The sequence below is a fragment of the Bufo bufo genome, chromosome 1 (genome assembly GCF_905171765.1).
Source record: "Bufo bufo chromosome 1, aBufBuf1.1, whole genome shotgun sequence".
Taxonomy (NCBI): domain Eukaryota; kingdom Metazoa; phylum Chordata; class Amphibia; order Anura; family Bufonidae; genus Bufo; species Bufo bufo.
This window is the reverse complement of record NC_053389.1, coordinates 430950295-430976134: the sequence shown is the minus strand read 5'-3', so window position 1 is coordinate 430976134 and position 25840 is coordinate 430950295. Positions and strand designations below refer to the sequence as shown.

Here is a 25840-nt window from a genome sequence, read left to right as displayed (position 1 = left end):
CCATGCCCCTCATTGAATACCTTGGGGTGTCTTCTTTCCAAAATGGGGTCACATGTGGGGTATTTATACTGCCCTGGCATTCTAGGGGCCCTAAAGCGTGAGAAGAAGTCTGGGATCCAAATGTCTAAAAATGCCCTCATAAAATGAATGTGGGCCCCTTTGCGCATCTAGGCTGCAAAAAAGTGTCACACATCTGGTATCGCCGTACTCAGGAGAAGTTGGGCAATGTGTTTTGGGGTGTCATTTTACATATACCCATGCTGGGTGAGATAAATAGCTTGGTCAAATGCCAACTTTGTATAAAAAATGGGAAAAGTTGTCTTTTGCCGAGATATTTCTCTCACCCAGCATGAGTATATGTAAAAAGACACCCCAAAACACATTGCCCAACTTCTCCTGAATACGACGATACCACATGTGTGACACTTTTTTGCAGCCTAGGTGGGCAAAGGGGCCCACATTCCAAAGAGCACCTTTAGGATTTCACCAGTCATTTTTTACAGAATTTGATTTCAACCTCCTTACCACACATTTGGGCCCCTAGAATGCCAGGGCAGTATAACTACCCCACAAGTGACCCCATTTTGGAAAGAAGACACCCCAAGGTATGTCATTTTTTTGCAAATAAATCGTTAAATTTTGATTAATAACAAAAAAAGTAAAAATGGCAGCAGCAATGAAATACCACCAAATGAAATCTCTATTAGTGAGAAGAAAAGGAGGTAAAATTCATTTGGGTGGTAAGTTGCATGACCGAGCAATAAACGGTGAAAGTAGTGTAGGTCAGAAGTGTAAAAAGTGGCCTGGTCTTTCAGGGTGTTTAAGCACTGGGGGCTGAGGTGGTTAAAAGGAATTTTGGGTCTTTGAAACGTTTTTCTACTAAATAGATTGCGATCACACTCTCTACACTCTCTGTCCCTTTGGAAGCACATCTCTCCCTGACTACAAATGAGCCAAACATGCTTCATCGGGTGCTATATACAGTACAGACCAAAAGTTTGGACACACCTTCTCATTCAAAGAGTTTTCTTTATTTTCATGACCATGAAGGCGTCAAAACTATGAATTAACACATGTGGAATTATATACATAACAAACAAGTGTGAAACAACTGAAAATATGTCATATTCTAGGTTCTTCAAAGTTGCCACCTTTTGCTTTGATTACTGCTTTGCACACTCTTGGCATTCTCTTGATGAGCTTCAAGAGGTAGTCCCCTGAAATGGTCTTCCAACAGTCTTGAAGGAGTTCCCAGAGATGCTTAGCACTTGTTGGCCCTTTTGCCTTCACTCTGCTGTCCAGCTCACCCCAAACCATCTCGATTGGGTTCAGGTCTGGTGACTGTGGAGGCCAGGTCATCTGGCGCAGCACCCCATCACTCTCCTTCATGGTCAAATAGCCCTTACTTTCAAAGTTTTCCCAATTTTTCGGCTGACTGACTGACCTTCATTTCCTAAAGTAATGATGGTCACTCGTTTTTCTTTACTTAGCTGCTTTTTTCTTGCCATAATACCAATTTTAACAGTCTATTCAGTAGGACTATCAGCTGTGTATCCACCTGACTTCTCAATGCAACTGATGGTTCCAATCCCATTTATAAGGCAAGAAATCCCACTTATTAAACCTGACAGGGCACACCTGTGAAGTGAAAACCATTTCAGGGGACTACCTCTTGAAGCTCATCAAGAGAATGCCAAGAGTGTGCAAAGCAGTAATCAAAGCAAAAGGTGGCTACTTTGAAGAACCTAGAATATGACATATTTTCAGTTGTTTCACGCTTGTTTGTTATGTATATAATTCCACATGTGTTAATTCATAGTTTTGATGCCTTCAGTGTGAATCTACAATTTTCATAGTCATGAAAATAAAGAAAACTCTTTGAATGAGAAGCTGTGTCCAAACTTTTGTGTCTGTACTGTATTTGTATAGCCAGTGAGTTATTCAATAAAATGTATCTGTATAGCGCCACTTCATTTCTTATTTCTTTGACCTGCTCACTGAGAAGGCCGCACATGCTCAATTTTATCCTTCAACTGCCTCCTGAGCTGTGATAGGGAAAGCTGAGACATGCCTCCTGAGCTGTGGCAGAAAAGACATGCCCATTGAGCTGTCAACTTGATCTAAATCTAACAGAGCAATGAATGGGGAGATCTGTGGATCCATGTGAGGTACAGGGCTGGTTCTAGCTTTGTTAGAAAGAGATGGTCATGTACTATATGATGTCTGATTTTTATTTTTTACATTATTCATGGGATAACCCCTTTAAACGGCCAGCGTACACACAGCTAAAAATTTCTCCGATGGCTCGAAGTCCCTGGGTGTATAAGGCAGTTGGGTGCCTGAGCTTTAGGTTGCTAAGTTTCTAGTTGATCTGTGAAGTTGTACTATTTAGTCTGTTTACCCATAAACCGAACCTCTTCTTGTTATGTGTCTCTGATACTCTGCTGCCTACCGTGACCTTAGCCTGTTCTCTGTTTTGAATCAGTGCTGCCTACCCAGACCTCAGGCTTGACATACGGATATGCACAGACTCTGCCTGCCCTGACTTCAGCTTGTTTCCTGACTACGAGTATAAGGAGTAAAACAAGGGAACCACCAGGACAATGCCCTAAGGTTTAGCCTAAGTTAGACTGGTTAGTTGGCACTGTGGGTCCATGCCCACTGTTCATAACAATTGATATATAGTTTTGTAGGAAAATATTCTGAATAATTTGTAACTTATTGATTAAAGCACCCCACTCTTTCTATACGTAGCAGCCTAGTTGGTGGTCCTACTCAGTTATTACTAGCTTTTTATTGCAAAAAAAAAAAGAATGGAAAGTTTTCTGGATATAATCTTTTAAAGTCACTCCATGTATTCTACTTCTGGTCCTGGATCTTTAAAGAGGACCTTTCATGGGTCCAGACATTATAAAATAAGTAGCACGTTATGTAGGGCATAAAGCAGGGATCTAATAGCGCTTACTATTTTTCATGGGCGCAGCTCTGTTCGCCCGCTGTGCCCCTGTTCATTTCTCCCACCTGGTATGCTAATTAATAGCATCGGAACAGGGAGGAGGAGACGCCAGGGTTTCTCAATGTCAAATGCTACTTATTTTATAATTCATGTTGTGGACAATATCCAGCTCACCTGCTGCCTCTATCCCTTGAGTCGACTTCCCTGATGCACGGAGACCTTGGTAAGACCGTGAAATTATGGAAATAAAGCGATGAATCCAGCATCAAAGTTGAAAATATTGTGGGTTCCTTTATTCGGTGTAGTACAGATCCATACAGTGACAGCATCACCTCAGTGTTCCAAATGAACGTCTACGCGTTTCGAACAAACATGTTCTTAGTCGTGACTGATCAGAAATCCAAATGGCCATGGCTATATACAGGGTGGGCCATTTATATGGATACACCTTAATAAAATGGGAATGGTTGGTGATATTACCTTCCTGTTTGTGGCATATTAGTATATGTGAGGGGGGAAACTTTTCAAGATGGGTGGTGACCATGGCGGCCATTTTGAAGTCGGCCATTTTGAATCCAACTTTTGTTTTTTCATTAGGAAGAGGGTCATTTGACACATCAAACTTATTGGGAATTTCACAAGAAAAACAATGGTGTGCTTGGTTTTAACGTAACTTTATTCTTTCATGAGTTATTTACAAGTTTCTGACCACTTATAAAATGTGTTCAATGTTCCCATTGTGTTGGATTGTCAATGCAACCCTCTTCTCCCACTCTTCACACACTGATAGCAACACCGCAGGAGAAATGCTAGCACAGGCTTCCAGTATCCGTAGTTTCAGGTGCTGCACATCTCGTATCTTCACAGCATAGACGATTGCCTTCAGATGATACAAGATGGGCAGCACCTGAAACTACGGATACTGGAAGCCTGTGCTAGCATTTCTCCTGCGGTGTTGCTATCAGTGTGTGAAGAGTGGGAGAAGAGGGTTGCATTGACAATCCAACACAATGGGCAGCACATTGAACACATTTTGTAAGTGGTCAGAAACTTGTAAATAACTCATGAAAGAATAAAGTTACGTTAAAACCAAGCACACCATTGTTTTTCTTGTGAAATTCCCAATAAGTTCCCAATAAGTTTGATGTGTCAAATGACCCTCTTCCTATTGAAAAAACAAAAGTTGGATTCAAAATGGCCGACTTCAAAATGGCCGCCATGGTCACCACCCATCTTGAAAAGTTTCCCCCCTCACATATACAAATGTGCCACAAACAGGAAGTTAATATCACCAACCATTCTCATTTTATTAAGGTGTATCCATATAAATGGCCCACCCTGTAGACTAGTCGCAACCTCTCCTCCCATCTCCAGGTGGTGATTAGAAAGGGCAGATTGCGGCACACCCAAGCCAGAGCCAGTAGGAAAATCTGAAATTAACATTGGTGTAAGTTAAATATCTATAAAACCAAATACGTGCACTTAAAATGAGTACTGTTCAGGCTCCTGGGTCTAAGTCAGGAATAACAAAGTAAATAAATATGCCAATCTCATACAAAAAAATAAACGAGATAATAGTAAGAAATAAGTTCCTGACGCATGGTCTGAACAGTGGTTTCCAATGTTAAAAACAGAACAAAAAAAATGCAAATCAAACATGGCAAATATATACTCATAGCTGCTCTTCTGAGTGAAATAACACAATAAACATATAAGCACTCCAGGAATGGACCAAATCCTAATACAGATACATAAGTTCTTTTTTCAGGTTCAAGCCATTCGGATGTCTCGTTTTTAATCGAAGAATCCAAAAGGCTTCCCTTTGTATTAATCGCCTTTGGAAATTGCCCCCTCGAATAGAGGGAAAAACTCGCTCAATTCCAAAGGCAGAAAAAGTTTGTAACCTCCTGTCATGCACCAAAATACAATGCCTAGCTGCATTCAAAATATTGACATACGAAGAGTTAGTAACATAATTCAAATGTTCCAAGATTCTGTTTTTCAACCTTCTTATAGTACTTCCCACATAAAGGAGATCACACTGTGTACCATCTGATAACATAAATGACCCCAGTGGTGTTACAATTTATATAAGACTTAATGGAGAAGGTTGAAATATGTTCTGAGTCCTGGAACATTTTGGTGGACACAACATAGCCGCAAGTTTTGCAGGGATGACTGCCGCACCGTGTGAACCCGGTATATTTGAGCCAGGTACTTGCCTGGGTTCTTTTTGGAGCAGATGTGAAAAGTGAAGGGGAGAATGATGAAGCCAGTGTGGGAGACCGTCTAGCTGCCACTCTATAGCCATTCTGTAGTAAACAATTTTTTTTGTTCTGTTTTTAACATTGGAACGTGTTTGGTTTTATGTGCACGTATTTGGTTTTATAGATATTTAACTTACACCAATGTTAATTTCAGATTTTCCTACTGGCTCTGGCTTGGGTGTGCCGCAATCTGCCCCTTCTAATCACCACCTGGAGATGGGAGGAGAGGTTGCAACTAGCCTATATAGCCATGGCCATTTGGATTTCTGATCAGTCACGACTAAGAACATGTTTGTTCGAAACGCGTAGACGTTCATTTGGAACACTGAGGTGATGCTGTCACTGTATGGATCTGTACTACACCGAATAAAGGAACCCACAATATTTTCAACTTCGATGCTGGATTCATCGCTTTATTTCCACTTATTTTATAATGTCTGGACCCATGAAAGGTCCTCTTTAACTTCCTCTATGTTTGGACTATTACCAAGACAGATCTTCTCTCTTAACTCTCTCAGTCAGACCATTGCTGTACAGGCTTATTTGAGTAACATAAGTAGAGAGACATTCTTTGCTAAAAGGAATTATTCTAGGTGAGAATACCTCATGACAAAATCTGATATTGCCAGGATTAGGTAACCTAGTAGAATTCAAATCTTGGGAACAAGTAGTGCTGCCAACAGAGGTGAATATCTGTAGAAATTCTTAACAACTATGAACAACATAAAAGATAATTTGATCTCATTATTTGCACCATGCATTGCATAAACAAGCCAGATTAGTTAGTCTTTTAATGTAATCAAAATTACTGATAATCAGTTCAGTAAAAGACATGTCCTGGCACTACTACATAATACAGTATGAGGCTACTACTCAAGTTATGGAGACTGTGACCTTACTTCAATAAACTAATTTAGTTTAGTTTATTAGTGGTGAGTTTCCTGTTATATACATGTGTGTTCTTAACATGCATGTGTGTTTTTCTTTCATCATGCAGGATGCACTAAATTATTCCGTGATTGTTTTATGATTCTTGTGCATCATATATCAGGAGTGGAGACCTCCATGTTGAATGATGTCATTAACCCATCCCCTTCACAGCCTTTTTTAATTAGGTGACGTGCATAGCTGACCCTGTGTGTCCTGCTCATGGAAGGTTTGCTGGCACAGAGTGAGGTCATTGCCTGCTCACCCGAGAGGTAATAATTAGCGATAAGCAAAGATTACAAAAATTAGATTTGGCTGCTTTGCTAAATTTCACAAAGAAATTCTCTCTGTGACAAATTTCTTTGTAATGAAGCGCATTTCTTTGTAAGCAGCTGGTTTCCCCCATCATTGAACCTCTCAGAAGCTGCGTTCATAGCTGATTGCGGCATCTGAGATGAAAAATGAGAGGTTTCAGGGTTTAATCAGTTAAAATAAATAAATAAATAATACTCACCTTCTATATTTGAGCCCGAAGAGGCCGCCACGGCCATTTTGATTGAAGATCCCATGCAAAATCTCACACAGTGCGTGATGACGTCATCACGCTGGCCAGCATGGTGAGATCATACGTCACCACGCACAAGATTTTGCATGGGATATTCAATCAAGATGGCTGCAGCAGCCTCTTCGTGCTCAAATGGATGAGGTAAGTATGATTTTTTTTTTTTTTAACTGCCATTTCAGGGAAAATTGATTCATTACTATGAAGCACAAGGAAGTTTAGGGGATTTCCCCTGAAATTAGGATCAAAGTCCACTTTGGATACTTCGATTCATTCAACCCTAGTAATAGAGGTAGCCAGTGTCTTTATGGGTTTAGCTCTCCTTGAAAGTAGATGCCAACGAATAGCATAGAAATAGGTTTAAAGGCTATGTGCAGCTTTGGGGCACTCCTTTTGAGCTAAAAATAATTTTTTTAATTGGTCCTTATTACAAATATGGAAGAAAAGAAAGTTCAGCAGCTCTCACCTGCCCCACCTTCACCTGTGAGCACGGAGGACCCGTGTCAGGCCCGGGTAACGTATTGCAATATGGTTCAAGAAAATCCAGCTCCACTTCGGTAAAGGAAAAATTTATTTTGCTTGCGGTAAAATCACATCCAGTTACAGTTACAAAGTCGTTGTCTACGCGTTTCGGGCTACTGAAGACAATTCGCGCCCTTACTCATGACACAAATATGGAACCCTTTTTTTACAGGGCTGATATGCTCTAAGAGGGATCAGAATTTTCTCTCTCTTCTGTCAGCCAGCTAATATGGCGGGCTCCTTATCTCTGCTCTATGACATTCTAAACATTCACTATAGCTCAGTTCTTATCTTACTGATAAGAATGTGGCTTAAAGGGGTTATCCAATCCTATAAAATGTCCCCCCTATGCCAGGCCCCTCACATTGAAGATACTTAACCTGGGTCCCCGCTCCCTGCACCTCTCCTGGTCTCCGCACCACCGCTTCTGCTTCTTCCCGTGTGCGGATGGAAACATCTGGTGTCAGAGGGAAAAGGCCCATGGCAGGCAGGGACAGGGATGAGCCTCCCTAGCGTCACCTGCGTGCTGTGGTGGCGGGGACCCGATGGTTGCCATGGCATTCTAAGGCCTTGGGGCCCAGCAGATACAAAGGCCTATGAGTCCCAGCCCCCAGGCTGGGTCTCATAGACAAACTATCAGTGTATTACAATGTCAATGAAGTACAATACAGGGATCAGACTCTGTAATGTTGAAGTCCCTTAGTGGTACGAAAAAGAAAAAAAAAGTGAAATAAAAGTGTTTTTAACAATAACAAAAATGTAAGTTTCTATTTAAAAAAAAGCCCCTTTCCCATAAAAAGAGACATTAAATTATACAAAATAAAATAAAAAACAGACATATTAGGTATCGCTCCGTGCGTAACAACCTGCTCTATAAAAATATAACATGATCCACCGTCTGGTCAACACCGTAAAAAAAATGTATACATTTTTTTTTTCTTGCCACCTTTCATCACAAAAAAGTGTAATACCAAGTGATCAAAAAGTAATATGTACCCAAAAATAATACTAATCAAACCGTCATCTCATCCCGCAAAAAAATGAGACCCTACCTAAGACAATTGCCCAAAAAATAAAAAAAGATATGGCTTTCAGAAAATGGAGAAATAAAAACATGATTGTTTTTCTTTCAAAAATGCTTCTATCGTGTAAAACCAAAATAAATATAAAAAAATAGACAAATTAGGTACCGCCGCATCCGTAACAACCTGCTCTTTAAAAATATCACATGATTTACCCTGTCAGGTGAAAACTGTAAAAATAAAATAATAAAAACCATGCCCAAAAAATCAACTTTTTGTCACCATACGTCACAAAAAGTGTAATACCAAACGATCAAAAAGTACCTCATGCCGGAAAAACTGAGCCCCTACATAAGATAATTGCCCGAAAAATAAAAATAATATGGCTTTCAGAAAAAGGAGACACAAAAACTAATTATTTCAAAAATGCTTTATAATGTAAAACTGAAACAAAATAAAAATAAAAGTAGACATATTTGGTATTGTCGTGTCCATAACAACCTGCACTATAAAAATAGCACCTGATCTAACCTGTCAGATGAACACCGTAAAAAAACTAAAAATAAAAACTGTGCCAAAGTGAGGGAAGTTTGTTACCTTGCCTCACCAAAAGCGTAATATATAGCAATCAAAAGTCATATATACCACAAAATAGTACCAATAAAAGTGTCTCCTTATCCTATAATTTCCAAAATAGGGTCGCTTTTTTGGAATTTCTACTCTAGATGTGAATCAGGGGGTCTTTAAATGTCATATGGCAACTTAAAATTATCCTAGTGGAATCTGCCGTCCAAAATCCATATGTCGCTCCTTTCCTTCTGCGCCCAGCTGTGTGCCCGTACGGCAGTTTATAACCACATTTGGGGTGTTTTTGTAAACTGCAGACTCAGGGTAATAAATATTGAGCTTGATGTGCTACAGGAAAAAATGGAAAAATCTGCCAAAAAAAGTGAAATTTAAAAATTTTATCTCCTTTTTCCTATAATTCTAGTGGAACACCTAAAGGGTTAACAAAGTTTGTAAAATAAATTTTGAATAACTTGAGGGGTGTAGTTTCTACAATGGGGTCAATTATTGGTGGTTTCTACTATGTAAGCCCCACAAAGTGACTTTAGAATTGAAGTGGTCCTTAAAAAAAGTGGGTTTCGGAGATTTTCTTAAAAATTTTGAAATTTGCTTCTAAAATTCTAAGCCTTATAAGATCCTAAAAAATAAAATTACATTTACAAAATGATGCAAATATGAAAGTGGACATATGGGAAATTTAAAGTAACTCTTTTATGATGTATCACTATCCTCTTTATAAACAGATAAATTATAATTCAGAAAATTGCTAATTTTTCAAAATTTTCGGTAAATTGGGGATTTTTTTATAAATAAAGGTTAATTATATTGACTTAAATTTCTCACTATCATGAAGTACAATGTGTCGCGAGAGAACAATTTCAGAATCGCTTGGATAAGTAAAAGCATTCTGAAGTTATTACCACATAAAGTGATACATGTCAAGTTTCCAAAAAACAGCCTGGTCCTTAAGATGAAAAATGGCAGGGTCTTTAAGGTGTTAACTTGTACACCATGTGACTCTGAATTAGTAAAGTCCAACCTCTTTAGAGATAGTTTTGTAACCTTTTCCAGCCTGATGAAAATCAACGGTTCTTCTTCTGATGTAAATCTCCTTGGTTCATGCCATGATACATGTACACAAGCATGTGTTGTGAAGATCAGACTTTGATAGACCCCTAATTAAATAATACAAGTTGTCTACTAACACCTAATTGTCATCCCATTGACTTAAAAAAAAAACTGTATTTTTACCTTGAAATTATCTGTTTATCCTAAAAGTTCGCATAAGTTTGCCATCCACTGATATTGGATCAATTTCATAGAAACATAGAATGTGTCGGCAGATAAGAACCATTTTGCCCATCTAGTCTGCCCAATATACTGAATACTATGATTAGCCCTTGGCCCTATCTTATATGAAGGATGGCCTTATGCCTATCCCATGCATGCTTAAACTCCTTCACTGTATTTGCAGCTACCACTTCTGCAGGAAGGCTATTACATGCATCCACTACTCTCTCAGTAAAGTAATACTTCCTGATATTACTTTTAAACCTTTGCCCCTCTAATTTAAAACTATGTCCTCTTGTAGCAGTTTTTCTTCTTTTAAATATTCTCTCCTCTTTTACCTTGTTGATTCCCTTTATGTATTTAAAAGTTTCTATCATATCCCCTCTGTCTCGTCTTTCTTCCAAGCTATACATGTTAAGGTCCTTTAATCTTTCCTGGTAAGTTTTATCCTGCAATCCATGTACCAGTTTAGTAGCTCTTCTCTGAACTCTCTCCAAAGTATCAATATCCTTCTGGAGATATGGTCTCCAGTACTGAGCAGAATACTCCAAATGAGGTCTCACTAGTGCTCTGTAGAGCACTAAATTCCTACAAATGTAATGATTTCCTTAATTAATAAATGACCACATCTAATATTTTTAACTCATTTGTTTGATTTAATTATATTTAGCTACTTTTAGGACCTTTGTGAAAATCTAATGTAGTTTTAGGTCAAATTTATGCAGACATCATTTACACAATATACAAAATTTTGAAAGTCTCAAAAATTTTCGCACACTACTGTCCATTGGTGGTATATTTGTCACGGCTGTATGTGGGCAACAATAGTAATACACAGTACAGAGCTACTGACTGGACCCAGAACTAGGGAGGATAACGGGTGACCCCTGTCCGACCCTCAACGCTCTCCCTATTCTGCTAAAGCACATGCCCGGATCCAAATGGCGGAAAGAGGCATGCCCACGTGCCTAAGACTAATGACCACTGTAACCCCTACAATAGTGGAAGGGGCACGGCCACCAGTGCCCTACTCAGTATATGGAGGGAACCGTGGCCACCTCAGATCCAGTCAGAAAATAAACAGGAACACAACAATGTCTGCACACTTAGCTGACGGTGTTGCAGCCGCAGAGAAGATGGATCCAAGGACAGGCTGGCAATATCCGGAGTGCTAGCTGCAGCAGAACACAGGTCCAGTGAACTGATAGCTACAAGTGAAGAAACTAAAGCCAGAGCTACAACTGAAGTGAGAACTATAATCCACATCCTATCATAGGAGGAGGGGTGATATAAAGAGAGGAAAATCAAACACATGAAGGACAGCTGTGGTGAAAGAAACCAAAAGTAAACAGAGTAGTGAGAACTCCTCCCAGCTCTAGTAGTGACATCATCACAGGGGTGGAGAAACAGAGCTGTGAGAACGTCCCAAAGCTCTGGTAGTGACAGTACCCCCCCCTCTACGGGTGGACTCCGGACACCCAGGACCCACCTTCTCAGGATGAGCCCTATGAAATGCCCTGATGAGGCGAGTGGCTTTAATGTCCGACACCGGAACCCACATCCTCTCCTCAGTACCATAACCCTTCCAATGAACGAGGTACTGAAGAGAACCGCGGACCATGCGAGAGTCCACAATTCTGGAAACCTCAAACTCCAGATTGCCATCAACCAAAATCGGAGGAGGAGGCAAAGAGGAGGGTACTGTGGGCTGGACATATGGTTTTAAGAGAGATCTGTGAAATACATTATGTATCTTCCAAACCCGTGGAAGATCAAGACGGAAGGCAACAGGATTGATGACTGACAAGATTTTATAAGGCCCAATAAACTTGGGACCCAATTTCCAGGAGGGAACCTTCAACTTAATGTTTCTAGTAGACAACCACACCAGATCACCCACATTCAGGTCCGGACCAGGCACACGTCTCTTATCAGCCACACGCTTATACCTCTCACTCATCTTTTTAAGATTACCCTGAATCTTTTGCCAAATGGTAGACAAAGACGAGGAAAATCTCTCCTCCTCAGGTAAACCAGAAAGAGCCCCTCCCGAGAATGTCCCAAACTGTGGATGGAACCCATATGCACCAAAGAATGGTGACTTATCAGAAGATTCCTGACGACGGTTGTTCAGAGCAAACTCAGCAAGAGGGAGAAATGAACACCAATCCTCCTGGTTCTCTGAAACAAAACAGCGCAAATATGTCTCCAGATTCTGATTGAGGCGCTCAGTCTGACCATTCGACTGCGGATGAAAAGCAGAAGAGAAGGACAGCCGAACCCCCAGGCGAGAACAGAAAGCCTTCCAGAACCTGGACACAAACTGCGTGCCTCTATCGGAAACAATATCAGAGGGAATGCCGTGCAATTTAACAATATGGTCGACAAAAGCTTGCGCCAACGTTTTAGCATTAGGTAAACCAGGGAAAGGTACGAAATGAGCCATCTTGCTAAAACGGTCCACCACCACCAGGATCACCGACTTCCCCGAGGAACGAGGAAGATCCGTGATAAAGTCCATGGACAGGTGTGTCCAAGGACGGGAAGGAATGGGTAACGGGAGAAGGGAACCTGAAGGCCGTGAACGAGGGACCTTAGCGCGAGCGCACGTCTCACAAGCAGCCACAAAACCCTCCACCGACTTACGAAGAGCCGGCCACCAAAATCTCCGAGCAATGAGATCCACCGTGGCTCTACTCCCGGGGTGACCAGCAAGAACCGTATCATGATGCTCCTTAAAGAGTTTGTGACGTAGCTCAGGAGGCACGAACAACTTCCCAGAAGGACAACGGGCAGGTGTCTCAGTCTGGGCAGCCTGGACCTCGGCCTCCAAATCGGAATATAGAGCAGAAACAACTACCCCCTCCGCCAAAATGGGACCCGGGTCCTCGGAGTTTCCTCCTCCCGGAAAACAGCGAGAGAGAGCATCAGCCTTCACATTTTTTATCCCAGGTCGGAATGTAACAACAAAATTGAATCTGGAGAAGAACAGAGACCATCTGGCCTGTCTCGGATTCATACGCCTGGCCGACTCCAAGTATGCCAGATTCTTATGGTCGGTAAAAACGGTGATAGGGTGCCTGGCCCCCTCCAACCAATGGCGCCATTCCTCGAAAGCCAACTTGATGGCCAACAACTCCCTATCGCCCACATCATAGTTTCTCTCTGCCGGGGAGAGTTTTTTAGAGAAAAAGGCACAGGGTCGCCACTTGGCAGGGGAAGGGCCCTGGGACAAAACCGCACCCACACCCACCTCGGAAGCATCCACCTCAACAATAAAAGGTAAGGAAACATCGGGATGCACCAAGACGGGAGCAGACGCAAAATTCTCTTTAATCTTAGAAAAGGCTGCAAGCGCCTCCTCCGACCAAGAGGAAAAATCCGCCCCCTTTTTTGTCATGTCAGTGAGGGGTTTGACAACAGAGGAATAATTCAAAATGAACTTTCTGTAATAGTTCGCAAAACCCAGAAAGCGCATCAATGCCTTCTGATTCTCAGGAAGCTCCCACTCAAGTACAGCACGGACCTTCTCGGGATCCATGCGAAAACCAGAAGCAGAGAGGAGAAAACCCAGAAATTGAATCTCCGATACCATAAAAAGACATTTCTCCAGCTTGGCGTACAATTTATTTTCCCGCAGAATCTGCAGAACCTGAAAAAGATGATCCTGATGGGTCTGAACATCAGGGGAAAAAATCAAAATATCATCAAGATACACCAATACAAATTTCCCCATTAAATGATAGAAAATACTATTAACAAAATGCTGAAAGACGGCCGGAGCATTCATCAGGCCGAAAGGCATAACGAGATTCTCGAAATGCCCGTCAGGGGTATTAAAGGCCGTTTTCCATTCATCCCCCTCTCTGACCCTGACCAGGTTGTACGCGCCTCTCAAATCCAATTTGGAAAACACCTTGGCCCCAACAATTTGATTGAAGAGGTCCGGGATCAGAGGAAGGGGATAGGGATCGCGAATCGTGATACGGTTCAGCTCCCTAAAATCTAGGCAAGGTCTCAGAGAGCCATCTTTCTTTTTAACAAAAAAAAAACCCGCGGCCACAGGTGACTTTGAGGGACGAATATGCCCCTTTTCGAGACTCTCGGAGATGTAAGTTCGCATAGCGATTCTTTCCGGTTGTGAGAGATTGTAGAGGCGTGCTTTTGGCAGCTTGGCGCCGGGAATGAGGTTAATGGGACAGTCAAACTCCCGGTGAGGAGGTAGCTCCTGAACACCGCTCTCGGAAAACACGTCCGAGAAATCAGAGAGAAATGATGGCACCGTTTTAGTAGACACCTCTGCAAAAGTCGCTGTGAGACAATTCTCTCTACAAAAGTCACTCCACTCATTTATTTGCCTTCCTTGCCAATCAATAGTGGGGTTATGTCTAGTGAGCCAGGGTAACCCCAAAACTAGAGGAGACGGCAATCCGTTAAGGACAAAACAAGATATATCCTCCACATGAGTGTCACCTACAGCTAGCCGGATATTGTGAACAATGCCTTTCAGAGATCTCTGTGAGAGTGGAGCAGAGTCAATAGCAAAAACAGGTATATCTTTATCTAATGTGCAAACCTGAAAACCATGCATGGCTACAAATTGAGTGTCAATAAGATTGACGGCCGCTCCACTATCGACAAAAATCTCACAAGAAATGACTTTGCTCTCTAGCGCCACCCTGGCAGACAGGAGAAAACGGGAACTGCAGGTCAGAGGAAAAGCATCAAATCCTACATCAACTTTGCCCAAAGTAGCAGATGAAGCAGAACTTGATGATTTACCTTTTGAGATTTTTCTCTTATTATCGCTCTTAGTACGGTTCAAGAATCTCCTAGATGGACAAACATTTGCCAAATGACCTATGCCCCCACAACAAAAACAGACCATACTCTGAGGACTAAATCCTCTTTTATCAGGGGCAAGTCGAGCTAGCTGCATGGGTTCCTCCTCAGAGGGGAGCGAGACAGGATGAGGCCCCTGCACACTGAATGAGTCCGCACCACTTCCCCTAGACTGACAATGGCTGGACAGAGAGGTCTCGTTTCTTTCTCTTAGACGCCTGTCAAGGCGTACCGCCAATGACATGGCAGACTCTAAGGACGTTGGTCTCTCATGGAAAGCAAACGCATCTTTTAATCTCTCCGAGAGACCATGACAGAACTGACTCCGGAGTGCAGCATCATTCCAACCCGAATCAGCTGCCCATCTCCGAAATTCAGAACAATAAAGCTCCGCAGACCGTTTGTTCTGGCATAAAACACGTAGGTTAGATTCGGCCAGAGCAACACGATCCGGGTCATCATAAATCTGCCCCAGGGCCACAAAAAATCCCTCCACGGATCGAAGGGAGGGATCCCCTGATGGCAGCGAAAAAGCCCAAGTCTGAGCATTACCCCTGAGCAGGGAGATGACAATCCTCACCCTCTGCTCTTGATTACCAGAAGAGTGAGGACACAAGCAAAAATGGAGTTTGCATGCCTCTCTGAAACGAACAAAATTCTCACTGCCCCCGGAGAACGTCTCCGGAAGTGAGACCTTTGGCTCGCAACAGACTCCATGAGCCGGAGCAGGGCCCAATGCTTGAAGCTGAGTCATAGTTTGACGGAGATCCGCTACTTCCAAAGAAAGACCCTGCATGCGGTCAACCAGGCCAGAAAGCGGATCCATGTCAAAAAAGGACGGTTTTGGTGGATTATAATGTCACGGCTGTATGTGGGCAACAATAGTAATACACAGTACAGAGCTACTGACTGGACCCAGAACTAGGGAGGATAACGGGTGACCCCTGTCCGACCCTCAACGCTCTCCCTATTCTGCTAAAGCACATGCCCGGATCCAAATGGCGGAAAGAGGCATGCCCACGTGCCTAAGACTAATGACCACTGTAACCCCTACAATAGTGGAAGGGGCACGGCCACCAGTGCCCTACTCAGTATATGGAGGGAACCGTGGCCACCTCAGATCCAGTCAGAAAATAAACAGGAACACAACAATGTCTGCACACTTAGCTGACGGTGTTGCAGCCGCAGAGAAGATGGATCCAAGGACAGGCTGGCAATATCCGGAGTGCTAGCTGCAGCAGAACACAGGTCCAGTGAACTGATAGCTACAAGTGAAGAAACTAAAGCCAGAGCTACAACTGAAGTGAGAACTATAATCCACATCCTATCATAGGAGGAGGGGTGATATAAAGAGAGGAAAATCAAACACATGAAGGACAGCTGTGGTGAAAGAAACCAAAAGTAAACAGAGTAGTGAGAACTCCTCCCAGCTCTAGTAGTGACATCATCACAGGGGTGGAGAAACAGAGCTGTGAGAACGTCCCAAAGCTCTGGTAGTGACAATATTATAATTTTATAGTGGTGAATGTGTTCATGGCTGTGTACCTGTACTTGACTGTATCTAACTCTTTGCTGTCCCCGGGAGAGGGGCAGGGGCGACGTTGTTTTTGAGGGGTTGTCTTTGCGACTGGGTTGTTGTTTGGAAAAGAAACAAAACTCAAACGAAAATGGTCTGATTAAGAAAGAATGACTTCTTACATTTGGGGTTACCCTTTAGCTGCTCCTATTGATACCTAGGGCAGTGTTCAACTACCTAAATAATATTGACATATCCATGATTGCACATCACACACATTAAATATTTTAGTCGTGTTTAATTGCCCAATCAGAGTAAATCCCAGTTGGTGATGCATGAAATCATACAAATGAACTGTGAGAAATAAAATGGCGACATAAAGGTAAAGTGTCAGAATTAATACTTGCATGAATAAGGATTGCCGTGAACGCAGTGCTCAGATTGCAGATCTTAATAGAAATGATTTTCAGTTGATGAAATTAACAAGCAGAAACATGTCATATTGATTTAGGATTCAGACCAGTCTAATTAATGAATAGAGCACACACTGTGGAGAAATACTAAGTTCTGTTTATTGCCTAGCAGTCAGGAGATGGCTGCAGGTTCAGTCTTATTGTTGCTCAGGGGCAGCATATAGGTGACAACTAAATTTATTGTTCTTGCTGTGTATTTGTCAGGAAGTTAGCGCACACAAGCAAGGAATTGATTTGAGTCAAATCTTTAATAAAACCTTCTTTGTTTTACTGAAATAGCTCACTTCCAGAAGCAGAAAAGCCTGAGCTGGTCATATACTGTGGCTTAAAGGGGTTGTGTAGTATTTTAATACTGATGGCCTATCCTTAGGAAAGACGATCAACATCAGATAGGAGGGGATCACCCAACCAACCCCCTCCCCCTGCCTATCAGCTGTGAAAGTAGTGCTGCTGTGGTTACCAGCATCATCCACTAATCAATGTACCGTATGTAGCTGTGACGTTTCGGCACTGACCTCCAGAACCAGAGCTACTCAGCTGATCGGCAGAGGTGTGGGGTTTCGTACCCCTGCCTACCTGATAATGATGTTTAATCCCAAGTATAGGCCATCAATATTAAAATCTTTAACAATTTGAATGATTGTAGAGTTGTTAAACATAATTGACTTGTCTACAAAAACAAAGAACACAATGTTTTTATGAGGTGTCAGGGGTGATGTCTCCACGGCCAACAGACAAGTGATGGCCAGTGACAGTGATGGCCACAGAGTTACTAATGGGTTTGATATAGGCTAAACTAGTGACAAGGTAGTCTAAGGGGTATTATCCCTATCACAGTGGTATGGACTTTTCCGAGGGGAATCCAGGTTAACAACAGGCAGTGGCGTTGCTAGGGCTGGTGTCACCCGGTGCGGTAGTTGGTTTTTGCCATATAACCAAAAATATGTTAAAAGAAGTTAATGCTTTTTAAAAAAAAATAAAAATTTACAGTAGGGGTGTCAGCTGCCAATGATGGTTTTGAGTAGACTAGGCTACAGCAAGTAAGTAAAATCAAATGTGGAAGGAAAAGACCATCAGAAACGGTGCCAGAAGCCCTAAGTGAGTAGAGTACACAAGTAAATCACAAAATTATTCTAGAAGATGGGGTATAGGCAATAGGTAAATCCAGCAGGGTATATACAGGACTCCCATGTAAATGTGTGCGACAATTTTTTGTCACAGGTGTTTTGACGCCATTCTTGCCATTTGGGAGTGGCGGGAGCGTGATGGGGCCGGCACATCTGCCCTGACAAATTGTAAATGTTGGCAAAAAATGACCCCAGTCTTACATCAGGCGCACGGACTTCCTAAGGTGCGCCTAATTTATGATGGGACGCATCCTTCAGCAGAACAGGGGAGGGACTTGTGTAAAACGCCAGTCTTTGTAAATGACCCCCACGGGGGTCACCTGTGTATACAGCTGGCAATGAACATAGTCATAAGGGGTTCCCAATGCTAGTTCCAGGGAAACTAATGATAGGACATGTATTTCAGTATGCCCTATCCCATGTTGATTCCGGATAAAACCCTTTAATGACTGCCATATTAGTTGTCACCTGCAGATGTTGCTCTGCCATTCAGGTCTAGGAGAGCTGTATTACTGTGGCCATACCTTCCCAAGACATAGACTTTTAATCCCTTGATAACAGAGAAGAATTGAGGTGTGCTGTGATTTCAGCAGGTATAAGAAGTCCCACATGCAGTGCGGCCCCAGTGACAGGTGCAAGGCTGTAAGTGACTGGCTCTGAGGAGCACTGCAGTCTGCCACATGAGGAGGCCAGGAAGGCGCTGGGCACAGGGGGCATGCCCAGGGGTGGGGCAGTGGGGACCGCACTGTCCTTCTCCCTATATCAGACTGACAAGGCCGGGGAGAGGAAGATAGCCAGTCCTAGGAGATGACATAGAGGTGGCCGCGGACTTTGCTGTGCAGAGGACTGGCCCTGTGGTGCCTGTGTGCTGACTGTGACAGGTGCCCCTGGACAGGGCAGGATTTGGTGACTACCCGTTAAACCAAGCCATGGGACTGGAATGAGGGACCCAGCCATGAAGCCAGGGGCTGCACACCTGCCGTAAACCTCACTTATGTCAGGCCCCAACCCAAACTATTGTCTAAATATAATAAATACTATGGGGTCCCCATTGCAGCTACAGGAGTGGGAAGCAGGTTGTAGCTACTTAAAGATCATGCATCTACAGGAAGCAGGTTGTGAGAGCTGGATTTGCCATAGAGAAGGCATAATGGAAAAAGGAACATCCTTGCAGTGTTACATGTGGTCCCGGGGGACATTTTAGAACACTCCACAAGTAGTTGACGTTATGGGACCCCATACATTTCTTTCAAATTGACATCATGGATCTGTACAAAATAGTTCTCTATCTGGAATATAAATTTGCGTAATATCGATAATTTGCAAGAAACAGGTCCTGAAAATTATTAGCATTTGAGGAACTAAGTATTTTTATTAGCCACAATGCAATGACTAAGCTAACTTTAGTTCACTGATCATTTAAAGGAGTTATCATGAACACAAAGATTTATCTTCAAAATATATTTGCTATAACAAACCATTCTGACCACTGGTTGCAGTAATTATCTCCAAACACCATGCATGGTCCGACTGTCTGCTGATCGCTAGGACGAGTGCAGAATCATCACTAGTCCCCCACTACATTTCTCAGCATTGGCAAGAGCTGTGTTTTCTATTACGTTTAGTTGTTAATCGCCATGTCATATACAGTACATTTTATATATACATCCAATAAAGCACCCAGAACATCATAATGAACGCTCTTTATTGGTAGTATATGCTGAAGTATCTATTCATCTGTGGTCAAATTTACTTGCAATCAATGCACTAGGAGACCCAATAATATAATCCATTGCCTGTATTCTGCTGACGACCACTGCAGAGAAGTAGCAGGAGACCTGATTCCCCAGCACTCCTTTAGTATTATTATCAGAATAATAGATAATTATGGCACACGTATTTGCTGACGCATTTCAGGTTCTAGCGTGTGTTTGTTCTTTTCACCTCACAGGTTGCAATTTATCTTTAAACTATTTGTGATTTAACTTTATTCATATTTTTTTTTAACTAAAATTTTAATCGACATAGGGAATGAGGGCCAAATTCCAGAGAACCATCTCAGACAGAATAAAAGAAGATGTATGATGATCTGATTCTACTCTCACAAGGTGGAGCTTGTTTAAGATATAGGAGACTTTCATATGGTGCGCGTTAAGAAGGCATCCATATATTTAAAAACATGGTCAGTGGTGTGCCCAAATACACCCTGATGCTGCAAGCACAGAGGTATCCCATTTGTAAATTTCGTTTTGGGGTCCAATGAGGATACAAATAAAATGTTTTTCTTCCTAGGTGACTGAAAGCTATGCCTGTCATCCAAGTTCTCCTGTTCTGAATGGCTACTCGATAGAGAATATTTGAGAACAAAAGGATAGGGTGAAAATATTTACTTTGCTGTATCCTTCTCTTTCCTCAAATCATCTGTCGAGGAAGATTTGGGAGCTCCCCATACAACAATACATTAATGTATATGGGGGCCCTACTCTCCCCTGACATCAGGTGAAGTGAACATTTTCACCTCATCCTTTTGTTCTCCCAGGAGATAAGCCACCACCAGAAGCATTTTTCCCCTCTCCCCATTGAATATACACACGTTTGCCCAAACTGAACGTGCATGGGGGGGCCGGGAGGGAGTGAGGAGAAATAGGTGTTGGCCTTTACTCCTGGAATACCCCTATAAAAAATGTAATATGCGGAACTTATTGCAGAAGTACTGCAGAACTGGTTACTATAAGCCAGTCTAGTGGATCAACTTATAATTAGGGTAGCTGCATTATCTAAAGGGCTTGCTTAAAATTGGAAAACCCCTCTAAATTGAATTCACATAAAAATGTCTGTTTAATTTCACCCCTAAATACTGACAGCACGTACATTTTTACTATCTTAAAAAAGGGAAGTGCTATTTTAATATTGTGACAGATTTGTCATGTCTTTATGCAGGTTATTTGCACAAAAGTATTAATTTAAAGAGCCATTATATGGAATTTAGGGCAGTGACTATAGAGCAGTTCAAGTGATGAAAATGTTCTCCTCACCTCTTCAGAGACAGACGGCTGGACCTTCTCCACTGAACATGCTACTGGTTTTTCCATAGCTTGAAGTTCCTAATAGAAAGACACAGCACAGAGTGATTAGGATAAAGTCAGTGGCGAAAACAGGATATGGCGAGAAAGATTGGCAATAGCACAAATTATGCAAACACGAAGTGTCAGCAGCACATTGATAAATAGCGATCACATGCTGAGCAATTTATAGAGTTCTCATAAGTCACATAGCACTTCTAAAAGATTCTCAAGAGGAAGTGATAATAACAAAAGTATCGACATAAAGAAGTGGAGCAATAAAATGAGACAGCATTATGACCTCCAGCTGACAGCTTGTGTTATCAGGCCACCTACTAGATAGACAGGTACAGCTCCCCTCAAATGTCGAGGGACTGGTAAGTGGCTGGTGATGTAGCCAAAAATTGCCAGGCAAATATTTAGATTTTTAATGGATGCCAACACTTTAATATTATGCCTGTCTACCACTTAGGTGCATTAAGAATGTACAGGCAGCTTATAATTAATGGGATTGTTCAGTCATTTAAAACGCTCATAATGCTTGAAGTAGTAACCATCTTATCAAAACCCTGCCATTTTTGCTCCAATCCTTCCTGGATCCCCCCCTTCACCCAGTCTCAACTCCTGTTTGCTCTCAAAACAGACATGATGTGATGCTGCAGACAATCACTGGCCACATGGCTGCAGTGACCACATACCTGTGTCAAGAGGGATAAGGACATAGAGATGGGGGGTAGTGTTGATCGAGCACCTAAGTGCTTGGGTGCTCAAGTAGAACACCTCAGGGTGCACAATGGAAGTCAATTGGAGAACCCGAGCATTAAACCAGGCACCCCCTGCTCTGAAGAGGGGAGGGTGTCTGGTTTAAAAGGAAAGGTCAGAAATTAATGGAAACACCACTGAAATGGTTCGGGAACAGCATGGGGAGGATGTCTGGATGCATTTTGGACTTGCAGGTCGCTGCTGGGAATGATGTTGTCCGATTAGTACGCCAATTTTACAGACTGACAATAATACGCACAAAACCGAAGATAAAATTGATTTCAGAGGAAAAATTGTTAAGAAACATGCCTGCTCCTAATCTGACCGTCGAAAAGATTATGGTTGAGGGCCTGCTGCTGAGCTGACCATCGAAAAAAGTAAGGTTGAGGGCCTGCTGCTGAGCTGACCATCGAAAAAATTATGTTTGAGGGCCTGCTGCTGAGCTGACCATCTTAAACAATATGGACGAGGGCTTGCTGCTGAGCTGACCATCTAATACATTACGGGTGAGGGTCTGCTGCTGAGCTGACCATTTAAAACATTATGGGCGAGGGTCTGCTGCTGAGCTGACTCTCTAAAACATTAGGGGCGAGTGCCTGCTGCTGAGCTGACCATTGAAAAAATTAGGGTTGAGGGCCTGCTGCTGAGCTGACCCTCTAAAAAATTAGGAGCGAGGACAGCCTAATAAGCATGTTGATATGATGGAGGAGGAGGACGACAAAAGGAAGATTGAACCATATACCCTTTTTTGTGGTGGAAGGGGTGCATGGGAATACAGTGTATTCAATACACCATAAAAGTCACATTTAAAGTGCATTTATGTTCAGCCGCTTTTCTCTGGTGGAGTAGAGAAGTCAGGGGCAATCCAGGCCTTGTTTATTTTGATAATAGTCAACCTGTCAGCATTTTCAGTTGACAGTTGGATGCGCTTATCAGTTATTATGCCCCCAGCAGCACTAAATACCCGCTCTGACAAAACGCTGGCGGCAGTGCAGGCCAGCACCTCCAACCAAGGCGTAGAGCACCAGTTTGTGCCACGTGTCCAGCTTGGACACCCAATAGTTGTTAAGCACAGAGGGATCATTAAGGACACTGACACGGTCTGCTACATATTCCTTCACCATCTTCCAAAACTTTTCTCTCCTTGTGAAACTAGGCCACGCATCAGGGTGAGGTTGCTGGCAGGGTGTCATGAAACTGTCCCAGGCCTTGGAGAGTGTTGCCTTGTCTCTGTTGGAACTGCTGTGTGTTCCCCTCGTCTCCCCTCCTCGGATGCCCAAGGAACTACGTACTCTGCTGCCAGCTTTGTCAGCTGGAAATTTTTGGAGCAATTTTTCCACAAGGACCATTTTGGTAGTCCTCTCCACAACAGGAATGAAAGATGAGAAGTTCTCTTTGTACCGGAGGTCGAGAAGGGTGAACAATAGTGATGAGCGAGCATGCTCGGCCGAGTACCGCATGTGCTCGAGCACCATGCTCGAGTCTCCTCCCCGCACATTTCGCAGCTGCTAAGCAGCCAATAAACGTGCAGGTAAGTACTGCCATCACTGTAATGCTAGTAGCCATGTTGGCTTGCTGGCATTACAGTGATTGGCTGGCCGGAACGCATCATCGGGTGCTATATAGCACCCGATGACACGTGCTCGGATCAGTCATACTCAGGGAGAGCAGAGGGTAGTAAGGGAAAGGCAGTGTAGGGAGCGAAATTCTCAGTTATTATTCGAAGAAAGCTTTTCAAAGACCCAAAAGTCATTTTAAAGACTACTGTGTGTGTGTGTTTTAGAGCAGCAATATATTTTTACCTGCGCTAAATTGATCATTCTCAGGGACATCCGTGCTAAGAAAGGGACAGATAGTGTAGGGAGAGAAATCTGCTGTTTTTACCACCAAAAGCATTTCAAAGACCCCAAAGTCCTTTTAAGGACTACTGTGTGTGTTTGACAGCAGCAACATATTTTTCTTTATTACCTATTAGTGACATATACTGTACATCATCCGCAGACTGTCTTTTTGCGTAAATTCAAATAATCAGCGCCACATTTATTGTCTATAGTATGCGTTTAATACACATCTGTGACATATACTGTACTCAAGCTGAAAACTGTTTCTTTAGCGTAAATTTTAATAATCAGTGGCCAGTACTCATCTACTGTCTCTTTAGTGTGTGCGTGTAATACACATCCATGACATATACAGTACTCCATCCGAAATCTGTTTCTTTAGCGTAAATTCCAATAATCTGGGCGTAATCTAGTGTCCATAGTGTGTTGTTTTCTGTGACATATACAGTACGCCCTCCGAAAACTGTTTCTTTGGGTAAATTTAAATAATCAGGGGCCAGACCTCATCTACTGTCTCGTGTAATACACATCCGTGACATATACAGTACTCCATCCTAAAACTGTTTCTTTAGCATAAATTCCAATAATCTGGGCCTAATCTAGTGTCCATAGTGTGTTGTTTTCTGTGACATATACAGCATGCCATCTGAAAACTGTTTCTTTAGGGCAAATTCCAATAATTTGGGCCTAATCTAGTGTCCATAGTGTGTGGCTTTCTGTGACATATACAGTACGCCATCCGAAAACTGTTTCTTTAGGGCAAATTTAACAAATCTGGTCCTAATATAGTGTCCATATTCTGTGGGTTTCTGTGACATATAGTGTCCTGCATCAGAAAACTGTGTCTTTAGTGGACTGTAAAACAATCTGCTCCACATCTAGTGACAAAACCATTAATATGAAGAAGGCGAGCACTAAGGGATGGGGAAGTGGGAGTGATGCTGATGGTGCACACAGAGGCCGTGTCCCTGGGCGCAATGAAACTGTGCCTGCTGCCAGTGCACCAAAAAAAAAAAAACATCCACCGTACCCAGCTTCATGTCCAACTTAGCTGGGCAGCGCAGGACAACACTGTCCAAGTCGGACCAGTGCGAACAGTTGGTTAGTTGGATTGCTGAAGATAATGCTTCCAGTTGGTTAAGCACCACCCTCTCTTCCACCTCAAGTCCAGTCTCTGTAGCCAAGAGTCTGGTCAACCGAATCCTCACTCTGATCATCCTTCCTCCCACCATGAAGAGGCTTGCCAAACGAGTGATCCCACACTCGGATATTCCGAAAAGCTCTTTCCAGCGCCACTATTACATTTGGCCCTCGCACCCAGCATGCTTGAAGAGGGACCTGAGATATTGTGCCCTGATTCCCAACCTCTTGAACCTTCACAGTCTTAAGAAGATGGTGGTGAACGGCAATCATTAGTTTACGAGTTGGATGATGATAAGACACAGTTGTCAATCAGTAAGGTTGTGGTTAGGTCAAGTCAGGAGGATGAGCAGAGTGAGGAAGTAGAAGAGGAGGTGGTTGACGATGAGGTCACTGACCCAACATGGGAAGGTGAAAAGCCAAGCGAGGACAGCAGTACAGAGGGGGAGGAATCCGCAGCACCGCAACAAGCTGGAAGAGGCAGTGGGGATTCAAAAGGGAGAAGTCGGCCCACACCAAACAGGCCCACAACCGTTACACCGAGCACCCCAATGCGTAAATCTACCTTGCCAAGAGGTAGGTGTTCCACAGTATGGCGCTTTTTTGATGAAAGTGCAGACGACAAAAGAGTGGTAGTTTGCAACCTGTGCCGTACCAAAATGAGCCAGGGCGTGAACACTAGCAACCTCACCACCACCAGCATGATCCACCACATGGCATCCAAGCACCCTAATAAGTGGGCCGAACGCCTGGGTCCACAATCTGGGTCTGCGGTTCACACCACTGCCTCCTCTTTCCCTGTGTTACGCACTACTGGCCAATCCCCTGTTGAAGGCGCAGGCCTGGATGCCCCTCGCCCTACAACTAGACCTTCGCATGAACCATCAGTAACAACATCCACTTGCCTGTCCCAGCGCAGCATCTAAAAGTCCATAACACAGTCATTTGAACGCAAGCACAAATA

The 25840-nt window shown here is 42.9% G+C and overlaps 1 protein-coding gene across 1 annotated transcript in view; it reads right to left on the bottom strand.

The window, feature by feature from the left end:
* HK3 (hexokinase 3) overlaps positions 1 to 25840 on the bottom strand; it is a 176252-nt gene that overhangs the window by 110539 nt on the left and 39873 nt on the right. The window contains 1 exon segment of the mRNA XM_040406681.1: positions 21107 to 21175. Coding sequence (XP_040262615.1) covers positions 21107 to 21163 — 57 coding nt within the window. The 5' untranslated portion in view covers positions 21164 to 21175.